The following is a 17,046-nucleotide window of genomic DNA, read 5'->3' as shown; positions in this document are numbered from 1 at the left end:
TTAGAAATTAATGTTAATTAGAATCATTAAACATAGCCTACTAAAAGAAAAGGTGAAAAGGTAGAGAGCCATTTGATACACAACATTATCACATATCTAAACCCCATAAAACAAAGACAAAAGTGGTAACACTTTTTAAGTTTATTCATATCAATACATCAACAAAAGTATGCTAGCTACACAACCTTAACTATGCTGCATGAATCCAAGATTAGCAAGAAATTTATGAAGAGCTCTTCTTCCCCATTGCACATCATTGTCCAATATCTGCTTTTCTCTGTTGAGCCGCCCCGGCTTCTCTGTTGAGACGCGTATCTGTGTAGAAAATAATGAGACGATGCCACAAAGTTCTAAGTGCTCATTTCTGCAGGAGTTTGCAATGTGTATGAGTATTGTCTAGTTATTACCTCTGGCTCGATGGCTGCAGCAGCCGTAGTAGTGTCCTCAACAACACTGTCGTTTCTCGGGTTTAGATCAGCCGAATCCTCGATTCCATCAGATTCAGCAGGAGCATCTTCAAATGTTTTGCTGTTTTTCTGGTTAGAATCAATTGAATCCTCAATTTCATCAGACAGATCTGTTGTGCTTCTATCAGTGCTGCTCGCCTCCGTCTCTGCCTCTGCCTCTTCTGCTTCAGCCTCCTCTGCTGCTGGCAATGTAGCTAAGCCCGGTACAAGGACAGGAACCTCGTCATCCTTGACTACCCTCGTCTCATTTTTCAAACTAGACGAATCACTTCCACTCATCGCCACCTTACCATGATCCCCCAATGCCCTCGTCTCCTCCTCTTCCTTACCAGCTACACTCATTAGGCCATCACTCGCACTTGAATTTTTTTCCTCTGTGATATTTTCAGCAACCAAGAGCATGACAGGCTCGTCCGAATAATCACTCATATGCTCATCACCATCAAGTTCTTCCCTCATCACATCATCCCCTTCCTCCACAACTTCTCGGCCTAAATCTTCAGAACTCAACAAACTCGGAACATTACCATCGACTCCCTCCTCCTCAGCTTTCTCATCAATCAAGGAAGGCTGATTTAGATCATCCACAGCCACAGGTTCCTCTTCAACGACATTCTGGAAATCGGGGCTGTCCCAATCCTCAGACACGGATATCGTCTTACCAGTATCCCATGTTTCAAGAACTCTATCCGGACCAGGCTGCCACATCACGGCTCCAGCCATTTCCTCAAGCACAAACTTATAACTGATCACTTTTCCACAAGGTACATCCTGGTTGTCAGTAAAGAATCAGAATCGACATTTTCATCACACGAGACAGACTATTGCAAATAGCCTTACCACTTCTGCAGCCCACACATGCCCTTCAGACCAGTTCAAGGGCACCCCTTCAGAAGGGTCCCATAGTCCAAGATTCGGATCATCCCCAACTACGAGAAATTGCTGCCCGAACGCGCATTGCTTGTGCAGTTTGAACCTCACACGAACCGTCTTAGGGTGGTCTGAGACATTTAGGCATTGATTAGGTGGCAAATTAATGTACTAAAGGCTACTACAATCTGATGAAATGGTAAAATTTTTACCAGAGCTTACTGTCTGGATTGCTTCTTCACTTGAATCACTTCCCATATTTGTCTGCAGGATTGAGATCAGAAAGACAGTATCATACCCTTTTCTTGCTAATTTGTAGATTTTCATTACTAGGTTTTAAGACAATTAATTAGTTATTCACAAGAACTTCACTAGAGTTTTTGTCTCAACTAGTCATACTATAATCTTGATCATTAGTTAACACCTAAATGAACTGATCAAACAACAATGAGATTATCAGAAAACAAGAAAACAGTATAACAATCTACAAAATTATTGGGTCAGATCAAGAATCCTAGTTAACTTCAAATCGCATATTTCCAAACACAATTAGTTCAGACAAACAGAGGGTTTATTTTTATTAAAAAATTAATTATTTAGGATCACCTGAGAAGAGATGGAGACAGCACAGTTTGGCCTGAACAAGACAACCCCATCAACGACACGCTTTTGAGGTACATGAAAACCAAATTCATGTGGGGTTATAGCCACTCTCTCCTTGTCTCTCTGCTTGTTCAGAGAGAGCTTGAAATACGAGGCTCCCAAGGCCTTCATCTCTCTCTCTCAGTTGAAACAGTGAGTGAGGAGTGATCTGCAGTCCTTGATTCTTGTATCTAAATGAGAAATGAATCTAACGGTTAGAATCTTCTTCTCAAATCTCAACCGACTTCCAAGTAGAGGAGGATGAATGACTAGGATAATTGTTGTATAGGTTTCAATATTCGGACATTATCCAAATTCTACTCAATCAAATATTTTTTATTTCTTATTTATAATTACAATTGAAATCAAATTAATTTTCACGAATTCACCACCCCAACTATGTGACTAAGAGCACTCTCAATGGGGGTGGCGAAAATCCGGCGATAAATCGCCGAACATCGCCGGATTATCGCCGGCCGTTGTGGTGAAAACGGCGATAATTCGGCGATAATGTTACCGTTTTTTCGCCAACCGGCGTTTTATCGCCGGATTATCGCCGAGCGATCGCCGGCCATTGTGGGCGACGCTCGGCGATAAATCGGCGATATTTAAATTTTTTTTTTTTTCGGCCCAACGGCTATTTTTACATCCCACCCCTATAAATATTTCCTCCACTTCCTCCATTCATCACCCACAATCTTCATTCTCTCCATTTTCAATCTCTTCTCCCAATCTTCAATCTTCATCAAATTATGAGCTTTTGGAAGAAAAATTTCCGCTCGGGTAAGGGTAAGGGTAAGGGGAAAGAGTCGAGTTCACAAATTCCCAACATGGATGAAGCAAACGAGCAGTGGATGCACTCGTTGTTGGCGATGGGTTCTCCTCCCGGCCAACTTCCATACGCGGGTCCGTCTCCTTTGCAGACTCCTCCGGCGCGGAGACTTTCTCCGTACTTCAACTATGCCGGCAGAATGCCCTCTCCAGCCGACGATGTGTATCGGCCCCAGTTCGACACCCCCGGATCAACCCCAGGCGACCAAGAATCTCAGGCCGCGACACTGAGCGCGGAGGACTTCGAGGTGGAAGAAACGCCCACCGAGCCGCCTGCGACTGATACGGGTTCCGATGAGAGGCCGAAGCGGGTAAGGACTACTTACACTCTGCAAGAGTCCGAGCTGATAGCCACCTGCTGGGCGGACACGTCACAAAACGCGGAGCGCAGCAACTACCAGACTGAGATCATATTCTGGGAGCGGGTTGCCGCGAAGTACAGGAGCCACAAGACTGCCTCAATGAAGGACCATGGCAGCGAGGCGATCCGTCGGCATTGGGAGCGCCTCATGAGGGACTGCGGCCACTTCAACGGTATTTATTCTAACTTGTTGGCGGACATGCCCAGTGGCCAGAACGAGCATATGGTCCGAGATGAGGCCATGCAGAGGTATTGTGGCAAGTACTTGTCGAAGGGGTTCAAGTATTGGAACATCTACGATAAGCTGAAGGATCTCCCCAAATTCCGGACGGGGATGCACGCCGCGCTGCACGGGAAATCGGTGCGCTCGCGACTTAGCGTTTCGGAGAGCGAGGGGAGCGCGACCCACATCGACTTGAGTGGGGATGGTCCGCACGAGCGCCCGGAGGGAGCGAAGAAGGCGAAGGGGAGGCGGAAGGGGAAGGGCACAACGTCGGAAGTCGGTTCGGAACCCCACATCGACTTAGAAAAAGCCACTTATTCGAACAATGTCGCCAATCTGACGCAGATGTACACGCTGTACTTCACCGGCGGCGGGACCCCTGAAGAAAAGGCGGCCCTCTGGAAATGCATCCAAGGCCTGCAGATTAAGATGGGCCTCGAGCCCGACGCCCCTCCGGCCCCTCCGTCTTAGTTTTTTTTTTTTAAATCTTTGTTTATTTGCGGTTTTTATTTGTAGTTTTTTTTTTTTCTCGTTGTATTATATTTTCCAATGATTAATACAACGATGAATTGTTCATTATTAGTCTATTTATTAAATACATTTGTAGGGAAAATTAAATAATATAAAAAATAATGATGTAAAAATGAAATGTTGAGTTAGGGAGAAATAAGGGAGAAATAAGGGAGAAACCAATGTAGCAGTTGGCTAAAAACTGGGGATAAAATGTGATGCTGGTGTGGCAGGAGTTAGGGAGAAATAAAGGAGAAATAAGGGAGTGCCATTGGGAGTGCTCTAAGACCAAGTAATCTCAATTTTCAGATATACTAATGTTTACCTATAATTTCATGACTAGCATTTAAAAAAGAAGTTGTATTTTAAGAGATACTCCCTCCGTCCGCGAATATGAGTCCTATTACTATTCGTCACGGGTCTTAAGAAATATTAAGAAAAAGTGGGTGAAAAAAAATTAATAGAATATGAGTCTCACTTGTATATATTAGTTTTAAATGATATGTGAGTGGAGTGAGTTAATGGGATGTGGGGCTTCTTTATATTTATAGTAATTATAAACCGGGACTCTTATTCACGGACGGACCAAAATAGAAAAGTAGGACATATTCACCGACGGAGGGAGTAGATTGGAATAGTAGTACGTAGTATTGTAGATTACTATATTTGATATAAATTGTGGATAGATCAAGCATACCAATGAAATTTTTAGCCCACCACATTGCATATTTCAAGTATTTCTTAAAACCGCAAAAAATATTAAAGAAATAAAATATTACTCCTACTACTAGTAAAAAAAACTATCAAATGTAAGAAAACTTCCAATAGAATAAACAAGACAGCTAACTTTTTGGCAAATTTTAAAACTGATTATTTTTTAGGGTGGAATCTACGATTAATAATTTATTATTGGATTCAAATTAATTAGAAACAAGTCAACTTCTTCATCGTGATACATGTCTAACTTTATGTAAACAATAAAATTTTCAAGATACACATTCATTTGATTCTTGAGCTACTTTCAACTCGATTTTCTTTGATATCCTCTTTCATTATGAGGCTAAGTCATTTCTCAGGATGTCAATGAAAATAACACAAACGATATATATATTTGCAATTTTCCTACGTAATGCAATTGTAATATCACAGTCTCTTTTGTAATTACAGTCTCCTCAAATTTAATTTTCACCAAATTTTTTTACCGCCTAAATTAATTGGAGAATATTAAAATGACAAAAATAAGCCAAAATATTCTGATTAGTTTTCAGAACTAAACTACTTAATCCTAACACATTAATTAATTAATTGCATCACATATATATCTCCATATTGTTGGTTATAAATTATAATTAATCTCGTCTGCCGCCTACAATACTAACTACATGAACAAAAAAATTACAAAACCCTTCTTCAAAAATATTTCAAATTAAAACCTTTTTTCCCCATATCTTCAAAACCTAGCCACATTTCTAGTTCGTGATGATCAAGAGTTCAAAATAAGTTCAAAATTAACAGTCTTGTTTTTGGCTTCTTGTTGTGTGTATGATCAATGCGAATTGAGGCAAAGATTCTTTAGCTTGTCTCTACTCTTCTCTTCTCAAATGATAATCAAAACACTTTTAATTCTTACAACTCATATAGTATTACATTTGTACTATCAAAAAACTAATTTTCTCCTAATCAAAACCCTCAACTTCACCATTAACCTCAACTTAAATCTAAACCTCCCACATCTCCAAAGGCCAATTCTTGGCAATCTCTTATAAGACTTAGCTCTATAAAGTTTTCTTCTCCTTAACTTCTCCATCTTCTTTCCATGTTGAACATCTCCTTTGCTAATGTCCCCGTGCCATGAGAGTTTCCATTCATCATCTCCAAATCTTGACCCAAAACCCGCCCACGGATCATCATGAGCTTCATCGTCATCATCACCCCACAGAAGAATAGGCCTAATGAGAGGCGAACCGCTATAATCATTGAAGTATTTCTCCAAACTAGTGTGCTCCATGTCGAACAATCTTTTCAATGGCGCGCTTCCTTCTCTCATTAGGTCTAACAAGCGATTGCTTTTAGACGAATGAGTTGAAAATGAAGAGGAAGATGAGGCTGATGATGACGAGGAAGAGAAGTAGATGGATTTTTGGTAGTCAATGATCTGCCTTATTCTGATTTTTTCAGCCTCCTTTTGTTGAATGGAAGGTGGATCTTGATCTATGTCTTCTGTTATTTCAGATGCCATTTTTTGGAATTGAGATTTGAAGAATGTGAAGGAGTTTTGGAATGCCAACGCCACATGAAATTAATATTGGAAAAGCCGGCAATGGAAATAGTTGTTGTAGACGATGACAATTGACAACTTCTTACTCGATGACTATTATAGAATAATTTTGATGGTATTAAGATATTAATGTTGACAGTGATTTCTTAACAAATTAAACTATATATACAATATGTACGTTTGTGTTTTGCTCATTACCGTGGAAAAGGGGAGTTTCCAGATTCGAAGTCTTAATAAACAGTCCTTATTTCCTCCTTGAAATAATGTCCAACATTTGTATTCATGGTATAAATAGAATTTACATACTGTAACCAACAATCTATTAAATAGGAAGATAGATGAATGTGTGCCTGCAACTTCATTTCCAATGATTAACAATTAAATTAAGAAAACACTAGTATTTTTTTTCCTGAAAATTAGAATTGGAATTTGATTATATATACAAATCTACATTAGATAAGCAATAAATGGGAAGGAAAAAGGGAAGCAGATATTCCATAAAAAGCACGTTTACACACTACTACAAAAAGCTGTGAGCCTCAGACACTTCAATCTTCATCATCACCTACATTCACCTCTCCATCGCTCATCTGCATATCAGCTGTCTGATCAGGCTCAGGCTCAGGCTCAGGCTCAGGCTCAGGCTCAGGCTCAGGCTCAGGCTCAGGCTCAGGCTCAGGCTCAGGCTCGGGCTCTTGCCGCCTCTGCAATGGCTCATCGTCTTCATCTGATTCTGACAAGGCCCTTCTTCGTCGATTTATGCTTGAAGGTGCAGCCTGGAGCTCTCGGGTGTCAGAAAAAAAAACACAGCGAAAAGAAAACCTAGGACGAGAGAGAGAAAAGAGAGAGAGAGAGTTACTTCTTCATCGTCTACATCAGAATCTTCTAGCCCAGCTGCTGCAAGAAGATCTTGGGGAGCATCTTCTCTGTCATCAGCATCATTTGTCTGATTATATTGCTCTCTGTAGCTTGCATTGTTGTCGTCATAATCCATCTCCTCCTGATCGTATGTCTCAGCCTCTGCTTCCTCAGATTCATCGCGTGATTTCTTATCCTTCCTCCTCCGCTTTCCACCTTTCCTCCTCCTTTGCCCTCCCTCCTCATCTTCAGCCGGTTTCTCTTTCCGTTTTGAGGAAGAACTCTTCCATTGTTCCTTTAGGAAAGAAAAATATAAAACCTTTTAGATGAGATATTTCTTAGATGAGAAAAATGACTATTGGAGGTTTCAAGAAGTCCCCAAATATGATTTTTAAAAGAACTGCTTACAGAAATCTCGGTGCACGTGATTTACTGGTAATAATATGTGATAAAATAGAATAAAGAATTGGAGCAAAAACCGATTACCTTGATCCGCTGCAAGTGTTTCTCTTGTTGCATGACTTGCTTAAACTCATCCTCCTGCTTTCTTTTCTCCAACTGCGATTACAAGTTTGAGAAATTTGAGTAAAATTAACAGGAGCAAAACTTTTTTAAAACATTAAACTCTGAGACAATCACCTGAACTTTTCTCTGTTCTTCTGCCTTTCTGCGGGATTCGTCAGCCAACTCCATCTGACGCATGACCTCCAATCTCTGCATGGTCTGCATTTCTTCACGCTCAGCAAGCTCACAATGGACGTTTGCAGCTTCAAGCAAATGTTTGCAGTATGCAACATGAGTCTCAATCTTCTTCTCGTCAAAACCATGGGAGTGGAGGTTTGAAGCTGCAGACAGCAAGCTGAATACGCGAACAGCGTTCTTGAGCTCTGCTACAGTAGCCCGAATCTAGTGCAATGGAGGAACAGATCCATGTGTGTGACACAGAATAAAAACTGAATTACAAACCAGAAGAGTTGAAAAATCTATGTTATGATATTCTATTTAAATGTAAGGTGGGGCATCAGACACATCCATGGCATGTTAAACTTCTTGGTTTTGGGCAAAACAAGAAGCAGCTAAATGAGAAATAAAAAGATCAGTAGAAGATTAACCTCATCCACGGTCCTTTTTGTCTTTTGAAGTGTTGACGTTGAGAACTTCTGTAGAGTAACTCCAACATCAAACCTCAATGTATAATTTGAAGGAGCCATGTGGATTGCTCTTAGTAATGTCTTTTTACACTCTTGCCATTGTTCTGCTTCATAATGTGTGCGTGCTAAGTAGAGAAGCACTTGACTGTCAGTGTTATAGAAGAACTTGCGGAGACAGTTTTGATACTGCACGGATGAGCATGAGCATGATTCATTAGAGGGTAAACATTATCTCATGAAATATTGAATGGAAATTTTCATGAGTTCTACCATTTTCACAGCCAATGCAAAGTTGCCTTGCGCAAAGTGAACGTGAGCCACATTGATCCACACATCTGGCATCTGAACATTAAAAACTCCACTTGCAGCTTCTTGAACCTGTCAAAAATGAGAAAATGAGAGGAGCCAGTTGGGCATATCAGTCATAAGTATTTAAAGAAAATGCTGCTGACCTGTGTGAAAAGATCCTTAGCAATATCAAATTGCCCTTTTTCAGCAAAAACCATACCAGCACCATTTGCAGCGTACAGATTAGCAGATTGCAGTAAAAGAACCTGCAAGAATTGTGAATGTAAATGAACTAGACTACAATACATGGCTTCGGTTCATTGAAAAAAGGCTAGAGGCTATCATGAGCATGTGGGATTTCAAACAAAGCGTGTAGCCAACTTACCTTTGTATATAGTTCCTTTGCCTTCTCATAATGTGTAGCTTCCAACTTAGGAGCTCTTTTCTCATTTCGATTTGCAGCAAAGTAATTCCAATTTCCCTGTAATATACAGAGGCAAGAGCGCAAGTTGGTTTACCGCTAGTTGATACCGATAAATACAAGTAAATACATTTCATTTATATAAAAGAAAAGAGATAGCATGAAAGAAAACGCTTTCTTAGTGTGTTATGTACCAGACAAACTGCAGCATAAGAATCTTTCGCATCAGTTGAGTCCTTTGCAGTCCGGAATGTTTCTTTTGCCTTGACCCAATCATCATTCTTTAGTTCCAAATCTCCAAGCATCAGTAAAGCATCTGGGCACTTCTCATCCACCTTTAGTGCATCCCCAATCTATGAAAAAGAGCCTTGTTGAGTGAATCAACAAAATAACCAATAAATGCAAGCATGTATACAAGAACACTAAGAAGGGTTTCCAGAGAATAACAACCAGTTCGAGGCTGACTTGAACATTGTTTCGAGCTTTTGCAATGGCAGCAAGCCTCAAATAAGCATCTGTGTACTCTGGATACTGAAATAATTGAAATACACAGACAAAGATTACCAAAGATAACTTGCACAAAAAAAATAAGTGTGATCAATCCAAAAGAGAATTGCCCTTATTCACCATTCCTTAGACTAGTCATCAAATATCTTCAGCTTCTAAGCAAATTATTATCAGTTAAAGTCCACAAGGAAGAAGTGGTGTCTGCTTAGTATATGATATAGCATTAGTGCATCAAAATTATAGAGAAAAAAAAGGTTATCAGCATAAGATCACCATTCTTCTAGAGAAAATAATACAGCTGAAAGATAACATCAAGACATGATACTATGATACTCTAAGGTAACTAAAGAAAATTAGCTGTTTATCACTCCCATTTCCTTTTATTTTTACTAGATCAATTTATGTCATTATTTAAACGGAGGAAAATTAGCATGCCAACAATTCAATTCAAACATGGACCACGGGAACTGAGAATCTGGTTACATGCAAGCATTGAAAAAGGAGCAGAGGTGTTTAAACATGTTGCATATCATAGTATAGAACTTAACATCAGACACCAACTTCTCAAAGACTAGACATTAATGTGTTCTGATATCCAATTATCCATCATAATAAGTGCAGTGACCAGAAAATTGTTGATTGATAATTTGATACCTTATACATTATCATACGGTAAAAAGTGCTGGCTGATTCAGTGTTATGCAGCTGCTCCAGCACCCGAGCCAGATTAAATAATGCTGAAACTTTATCCCATGGAAGTTCAACAGATAAGCCTTGTTCCTCAAGCCGTTGAAATAATGTCAAGTCTTTGTATTGACGGATAACTGAGCTGGCATCAACAGGATACCGTACACTGTTAATTAAATTAGCTCGGGCTCTACGATTAGGGCTCAGTTGCTCATTTTGACTTCGGGCTTCACCATTTGTCTGTGCCTTGTTTAAAATAGATTCTCCTTCAGCATCAAAAAAGTTGCACCATATGCCCTCTCCAAGTGCTTCCTTAAATGCCTCTGCTGCAAGCTGGAAAAGAAAATGGATTTTATTCCATCATACACGGCTGGATACATCCCAGGATTCCTACCACTGCCCAAGTGTATCGAACTGGAGTATCCAAGAAGAGGGTCCTAACCTCAAATTCTCCCCTTTCAAAATGGAGTACGCCAATATTGTTAAGAAGCTCTAAAGGTACTTCCTCATTCCCTCGTTTCAGCAGATTACGAGCCTGTAAAAAGTTGCAGACTTCAGTAAGCTAAGTTCTAAGATTCAATCTAGTAATAGCATCACTGGCTAATGATTTTGGTTTACTGATATCAGTACCTAGTATAAATCTTTTCAAAACATTATGTAGCACAGTTAGATAAATATCAAATAAATCTAAAGCAATAAAGAAGATATCACTATGTGCACAAAAGGGAACAATATTGAGCCATTGACATAAGACAACAGTGACTGTACAGTAAGCCGACAGCAGTGCACTGGGAAGGCACTTACGGTTTTAAAGGTGTCTAAGGCAGCATTGGCATCTGTTGAAATTAATAGGTCACCAAGATCCAGAAATGCCTGAAATCACGTAACAATATATGATTAAGAAGATATTCTCACACAATTTTTTGTAATCAGCTCAAAACTCCAGAACACTCGTACTTCCTACTAGTGTTGATTTACATTATTACATAACTCAAATTCCACTCTGGTAATTAAACACTTTCAAGTCCCAACTGAGGTCTTGCTGACCAAGCTCTGGACAAGATTAGTACAGCATCAATGCCAAGTACATAATTCAAGGGAATTAAAGAGGCAGTTGCATCACTTCAAAAACATATTTATGTAGAAAAATGACAATATTCTCCATGCGGTATAGAAACAGCTGAATAGAAAGGGGAAAAAACATAGATCAGTATGATCACCTGAGGATCACGTGGATCAATTTTTGTGGCTTTCCTGTATAGTTCTTGGGCTTTCTCAGGCTGCTCAAGTTGAACATAAATGTGTCCAAGAGCCTACCCCAATATAAAAAAAATTAGTAGTTCCTCTCTAACAAATGCTGAAGTCATTATAAAATCCAATACTTACTTTTAATGTATCACAATTCTCTGGTAGAACCTCCAAGACCTTTTCAAAATTTGTCAAAGAACTTCTTAGATCTCCTAATTTGAGTTGCACTTGCCCCAAACCTATGTCAAGAGACAACAAAGATCAACTACAGTTGTGGAAAAATAAGTAAGAACCTAAAAAGCTGATTGTATCTTAGAAAGCCAAGCAGCTATAAAACAGGGATATTTCAGATTAATGTGGGTCGTGCAGTCTAATTAATGCTTGGATGTAGCTTACCTAAAATGTCATACGAGAGTGTACCTAAAAGGATATGGCTACAATAAGCAAATAAACCTCTCCCATTATGCGAACACTTGTGAAGCTGTCTTACTGATATACTTCCTCCATCCACCAATACAAGGGGCGTTTTGAAAAGGTTTTAAGAAATGTAGTAGAAAGTTGGTTGAAAAGGTTAGTGGAAGGTGGGTCCTATCCTACTTTTATATATTAGTTTTATGATAAAATGTGAGTGAGATAAAGTTAGTGGAATGTGGGGTCCAATACCAAAAATAGAAAAAAGCAAATGGGAAGTTTATTGGTGGACGGAAGGGAGTAATAACTACGTCATTCCATTATAAAATTAAACATGTATGCTTTCAAATATTATGTCTACAATTTAGGTAAAGATTTATGCCCTCTTAACGAACAGAGTGAAATCATGAAGTATCTTGTTTACAATCACTTTTTCTTACCAACAGTAATCAGAGGTAATTAATAAATTCCTATAACAAAATAAAAGGTTAATCGGCATTTAATGACAGATATTCCACTGACATATGGCAAAGTAACCAACATACCATAGTAAGGTAATACAAAATCATGGGCACTATTGCTCTCCTTAACAGAGGCCATATAATACATTCCTGCCTTTTCATAATCACCCTGAAAACAAACAAATGTAAATAAATATGATCAGAACAAAATGAGAATTAAAAGGGAACAGTGATAACCAGATATACTTAAACAGGTTGATGTGGTTCAATTTCAGTACGAGAAATCAAAAGCTTATAGCGATGATGCATTGTCTGAACTAGACCAAAACTAAGTGTTCAATGAAGCACGGATGGTACAGAGAAAAGTATGAATTAAGGAGCCAACCTTGCTGTGGTAAGAGCGAGCCAGATTGTAGTAAGAATGTGCCTTTGTTGGGCCATGCATAGTTACAGCAAGCGCAGTTTCAGTCAACTGCTCAACAAGGAAATGTTGACCAGTGAAAAAGAAATGATTAGCAAGATAATTTAGTGACATGGCACAGTAGGGATAGATCTCAAAGGCTTGCTGCATCTTTTCCATCCCATGCCTAATATCAAAAGCTGCAGACATCCAAGAAGAGATGCGAAGTAAGGTTTCCAAAGTACACCAAAAACAAAACTCAGGAGATCATAAAGTGTCGAATGGAGGACCATCAGATATTCAGGATATACACAAGCAGTCCATATTTTCAGGAAATAGAAATGACGGATTCCACTATTTAAGAAATGCATAGGATAGTTTCACTTAGACCTATCGCATTAATTGTGAGATGTTTACGCCATTACCAAAATTAGATTTTGAACTTGTCGCTAGTGGCTAATCATTATAGAAACTTGCAGGATGAAAGTGCATATGGATGCAAATCCAGGACACTGAAGAAGGCTTTGTCGGGATTGCTACATCACCAGAGCCTGTTTTTATCATTCCTTGGAAATCGAAAGAAGCCCCAATGTTTCTACTATATACAGCCAGTCTACCATGAATCACAAGATTTTACAACTATAATGATCTGGTAAATATCAAAATTATCACAATATATGAAAATTCTGGACATCCTAGGCTGGACACAACTTGCAGATCCAGAAAACTAACCTTCATTAGTTTGCAAATCTGAAATCCCAAGTGCAACAAGTGCTTCAACATTATCCGGGTCTAACTGCAATTTGAGAGGTTGTAAAACCAGCCATAGTCAACACTAAGTTAAAAAAAACGCTGTTCTAGGTATGAACAGTTAGTTGATTCTCTCATGATTGATGACCACTTGCCTGTAGAACACGATGAAATACTTGCTTTGCCTTCTCAAAACGACCCAATTTATAATGGCAAAGAGCTATCCCAACTCTTACAGAGGGGGCCCATGGATAGACTTGTAATGCTCTCTAGCAAAAAAAACATGTAAATTAGATGTCAGAAAGTAGTTTAATAATTGAACTGAATCATCTTGCTCGAAATAGAGAGGAAAAAACTGAACCTTGTATAACTCAAGTGCTTCAGAATATCGACCGCGGTTAAAGTGAACACAAGCCTGAAAAATATTAGAAAATTATTGTGTTATAAAAATGAAAATGCCATAAAAATCCAATGAGCATCGTAACATAGCATATGCATTCACATCAATACTAAGATGTGAAGATGAATATGACTGCCATAGATCAAAATGAATAACTAAGCCTAAGATTACATTTAAAACATGGTTGCATGAATTCAAAAGAAGGTAGGATTGGGGGTGGGACCTCCTCATTATTTGATTTTTGACTTTAGGGTAAGGAAAAGGTACCCACGTTCAGACAGCGGCAGAGGAGACTTCAGGGGATTATTATATGCAATCAGGCATGTCAAAACATAGGATCAACTAATAGAGTATGTATGATATGGTGATAAAATATAAACCCCCAAAGCCAGTAATGACACGCAGTCTACAGAACAATCAATCATGAGATAGACCTAAAAAATGTACTCAAGTACCTGTCCAAGAAGAGCTGGAACATTATCACGATCACCATCTAATACAATTTTGAATGCATTGAATGCCTGTTCACCATCTCCCTTGGCCAGTAAAAGCTGACCTACAAAAAGTTTAAACACCCAGGTATAAAGACAAATCCAATAACCACTTGGACAAAAAGAGGGTCCATTGGCAGCATAGCCAAAGAAAACAGCACTATATTTAATATTTGTAATTAAAAAAATAACAAACTACTTCATCTGCATACTTGTAATTGTCTTCAACATACAGACATAATTCCCACAAAGGTCAAAAAAATATTTTCCTACCCTAAGTAGGTATCTTGAGCAATCATTCTTGATATACCTTCTCGTTATTTTAAATACATTAAGCGGTGATGAATTTTGATTTTTGTTAGGTAGTAGTAAGTATTAAAGTGGATATGCAGACACAAAAAAGCTCCATGCAAGAGAAAACAAACTAACGCCAATAGAAAAAGAAAGTTAATTCATATTACACTTGTCGAATCAGGAAAAGCTCGAAGTAGCACCAAATAACATGTATAAACATAAAGGTTTACCTTTGCCAATCCAGGTTGAAGGTTCATGCATGTCAATCCTTGACGCCTTGTTATAATACTTTGTGGCCTGAATAAAATAATCTTCCTTTTCCCTATATTTTGTCTCAATTTTCCCAAGGTAGCTGTAATATGCCCCCAAGGCATTCAGAATTGCAATTCTCTCATACCTTACATCTGCGTAATATTCATCAATTTCTGCCAACCATTGAGATTTGGTCATTAGTGGAATTACTCCAGGACAAATAATGTTGATCAAAATAAAATATAGTAGTTGTTCGTTCATAAAAAATGAATATCGAAGTTTGAGTATTAATAGAATTACCAGGACTGGATCCTTCCTCCAATATTTGTTTAAATTGATCCACCTTTCCTTGTTTGAAGTACTCCCTCTGCACCCAAACGAACCAATGCATGATATTAGAATCCTAAACCATCTCATGATCAATAGTAACAACAAAATAAGTATTTATCTGAATAATCAGTACATGGATCATATCTCTAAGAATTTAAAGGATGCCATTTTTTATAGTTTGTTCTTCTAAAGTGTTTCAGTTTCAGGCTATCATCCTCTTCATGTTTTAATTGCTATTCTAGACACTAGCTCATCAGAAGGTTTCTTATGCACATTCCGGACAAACTGAAAAGTGAGAATCCCTGAGTTTCTCATCTACATGGGCAGCCATTCTGACTATTGCAGTGCGTCTCTACTTCACTATATCCTCCTACCCTTATTTATAATAACTATAGCTCATCTGAAAAAAAAATTTAATTCAAGCCCATCAATTTCACATTTATCCCAGTGCTACTTCTTCTAGGTTACTAAAATGACACTCAAAAAAATCAGAACTCTAGTGGAGGTAAAACCTCTTCAGTTCCTCTCTCCAAGCTACTAACATGACATGTACTCATGTCACCTCAGCTACTAAAACAATATTATCGACATAGAGCATGCATTCAGACATGGTTTTTTGTATGTGTATATTGATTTCGTCGATTATTATTGCAAGGAGGTATATTCTAGAAGTTGGCCCCTGATTAACATTGGCAAAGTCAATTCAAACTAAATTTCTTTGGCAACTTCTATAGCTCGAAACTGAAACTTTCAGATATATGAACCTCACAGCAATCAATAAATCCAGCTCTATACACCCAAACTTTAATTATATACTCAAGACACATCAAGAGAGCGGCAACAGCTCGCATCGCGAGTTCACACTAAATTCAAAAAATACCGCGATTATGAGCCACAGATCGAGCGGCGCTTGCTCGGCCTTCAGAATGTCGAGGATGTCGGTGGCGTCCCGTGGCAGCTGATCAAGAGCCACCCTCACCTCTTCTTCCGAATTCTGCACTGGTATATAAACGCAAGCCATAACTTCTGGAATCAAATTTCTCAAGCTTCTCTCTCAGCTGGTCCGGAAACGGCTAATTCCCCAAAGAGAACGTCTCTATTGGCCGGAATTGGGACCGGAAGACGGTGGCGCGGCTAGCCCTAGTTGAATTTTGGGGGCGTTGTAGTTGTAAATCCGACGACGGATTTCCGGTGACTGTCTATTTATATGAAGGGTCGCAAAAGCGGATTCGGATCCAATTATATACCCGCTTTCCTTATGTAACCGGTTTCCTTATATAACTCGTCTCGTGTAAGTGAATCGGCCCATTTATATGGTGGTTCAACAAGCCAGGCCCATTACTAACCTCCCATTTTGTATATGCAAATTGTATGACAAAAACTTTAATTAAATTAACATGGTTTGTGCAATATTATATGTCCAATCTGTGTAGTCACCAGTGAGGATGTGTGCAATGTGTATTTTGGCTATAAAATCCAAATTAACAAGTCACAGCTATTTTGAGCTTTATTTTATCACTATTATTTTGATATAAATAAATATGTGTATATTATAAACTTTATATTTTTATATCATTCGGATTTAGTGCTTGGAAATTATTGCAACATCGTCGCAATGATGGACGATGGATTTTGATCATCTGACATCGTGTAAGGGGAAAAAGACAATGTACGAGTAGTATTTTTTGTAGTTTACTTTAAGTTTTTTAGTTTCATTTTATTTGCTTTTTGAGTTTATAGGGTTTTATAAATGTTTTATGATTAGCTGATAATTTTATTTTCACTGCGATTTTTACTTTATAATAATATTAATTTCATTTCAAATAATTAAAGTTTATCTGATAATCTCCTAGTTAAGTCATTCTTATACTCCCTTCATTCCTGAAAGTTTGTCACATTTTTTTTCTGCACTAGT

The 17,046-nt window shown here is 38.5% G+C and overlaps 2 protein-coding genes across 2 annotated transcripts; both read right to left on the bottom strand.

Moving 5' to 3' along the window:
* Window positions 1-71: 71 nt before the first annotated feature.
* LOC125218082 (Carbohydrate-binding-like fold) lies at window positions 72-2,235 on the bottom strand. The gene is made up of 5 exons (XM_048119681.2): window positions 1,944-2,235; window positions 1,550-1,601; window positions 1,308-1,468; window positions 408-1,238; window positions 72-315 (listed from the first exon to the last, which is right to left on the bottom strand). Exons 1-5 carry the CDS (start codon window positions 2,109-2,111, stop codon window positions 187-189), a joined length of 1,341 nt encoding a protein of 446 aa, XP_047975638.1. The 5' UTR covers window positions 2,112-2,235; the 3' UTR covers window positions 72-186.
* A 4,330-nt stretch (window positions 2,236-6,565) lies between these two features.
* Window positions 6,566-16,348, bottom strand: ELF8 (binding protein). The gene is made up of 24 exons (XM_048125175.2): window positions 16,012-16,348; window positions 15,102-15,168; window positions 14,780-14,974; window positions 14,220-14,320; window positions 13,726-13,779; window positions 13,520-13,633; window positions 13,347-13,410; window positions 12,600-12,814; window positions 12,299-12,383; window positions 11,481-11,581; window positions 11,315-11,407; window positions 10,899-10,967; window positions 10,537-10,629; window positions 10,062-10,427; window positions 9,351-9,431; window positions 9,095-9,253; window positions 8,865-8,960; window positions 8,644-8,745; window positions 8,462-8,569; window positions 8,153-8,377; window positions 7,680-7,946; window positions 7,527-7,598; window positions 7,042-7,335; window positions 6,566-6,958 (listed from the first exon to the last, which is right to left on the bottom strand). Exons 1-24 carry the CDS (start codon window positions 16,150-16,152, stop codon window positions 6,731-6,733), a joined length of 3,390 nt encoding a protein of 1,129 aa, XP_047981132.2. The 5' UTR covers window positions 16,153-16,348; the 3' UTR covers window positions 6,566-6,730.
* Window positions 16,349-17,046: the final 698 nt, after the last annotated feature.

This window comes from Salvia hispanica, chromosome 1, assembly GCF_029641045.1.
Source record: "Salvia hispanica isolate PSC_SH4W2 chromosome 1, Shi_PSC_v1, whole genome shotgun sequence".
Classification (NCBI taxonomy): Eukaryota; Viridiplantae; Streptophyta; class Magnoliopsida; order Lamiales; family Lamiaceae; genus Salvia; species Salvia hispanica.
Note: the sequence above shows the minus strand (reverse complement) of the source record. Positions and strands in the feature narration are given on the sequence as shown.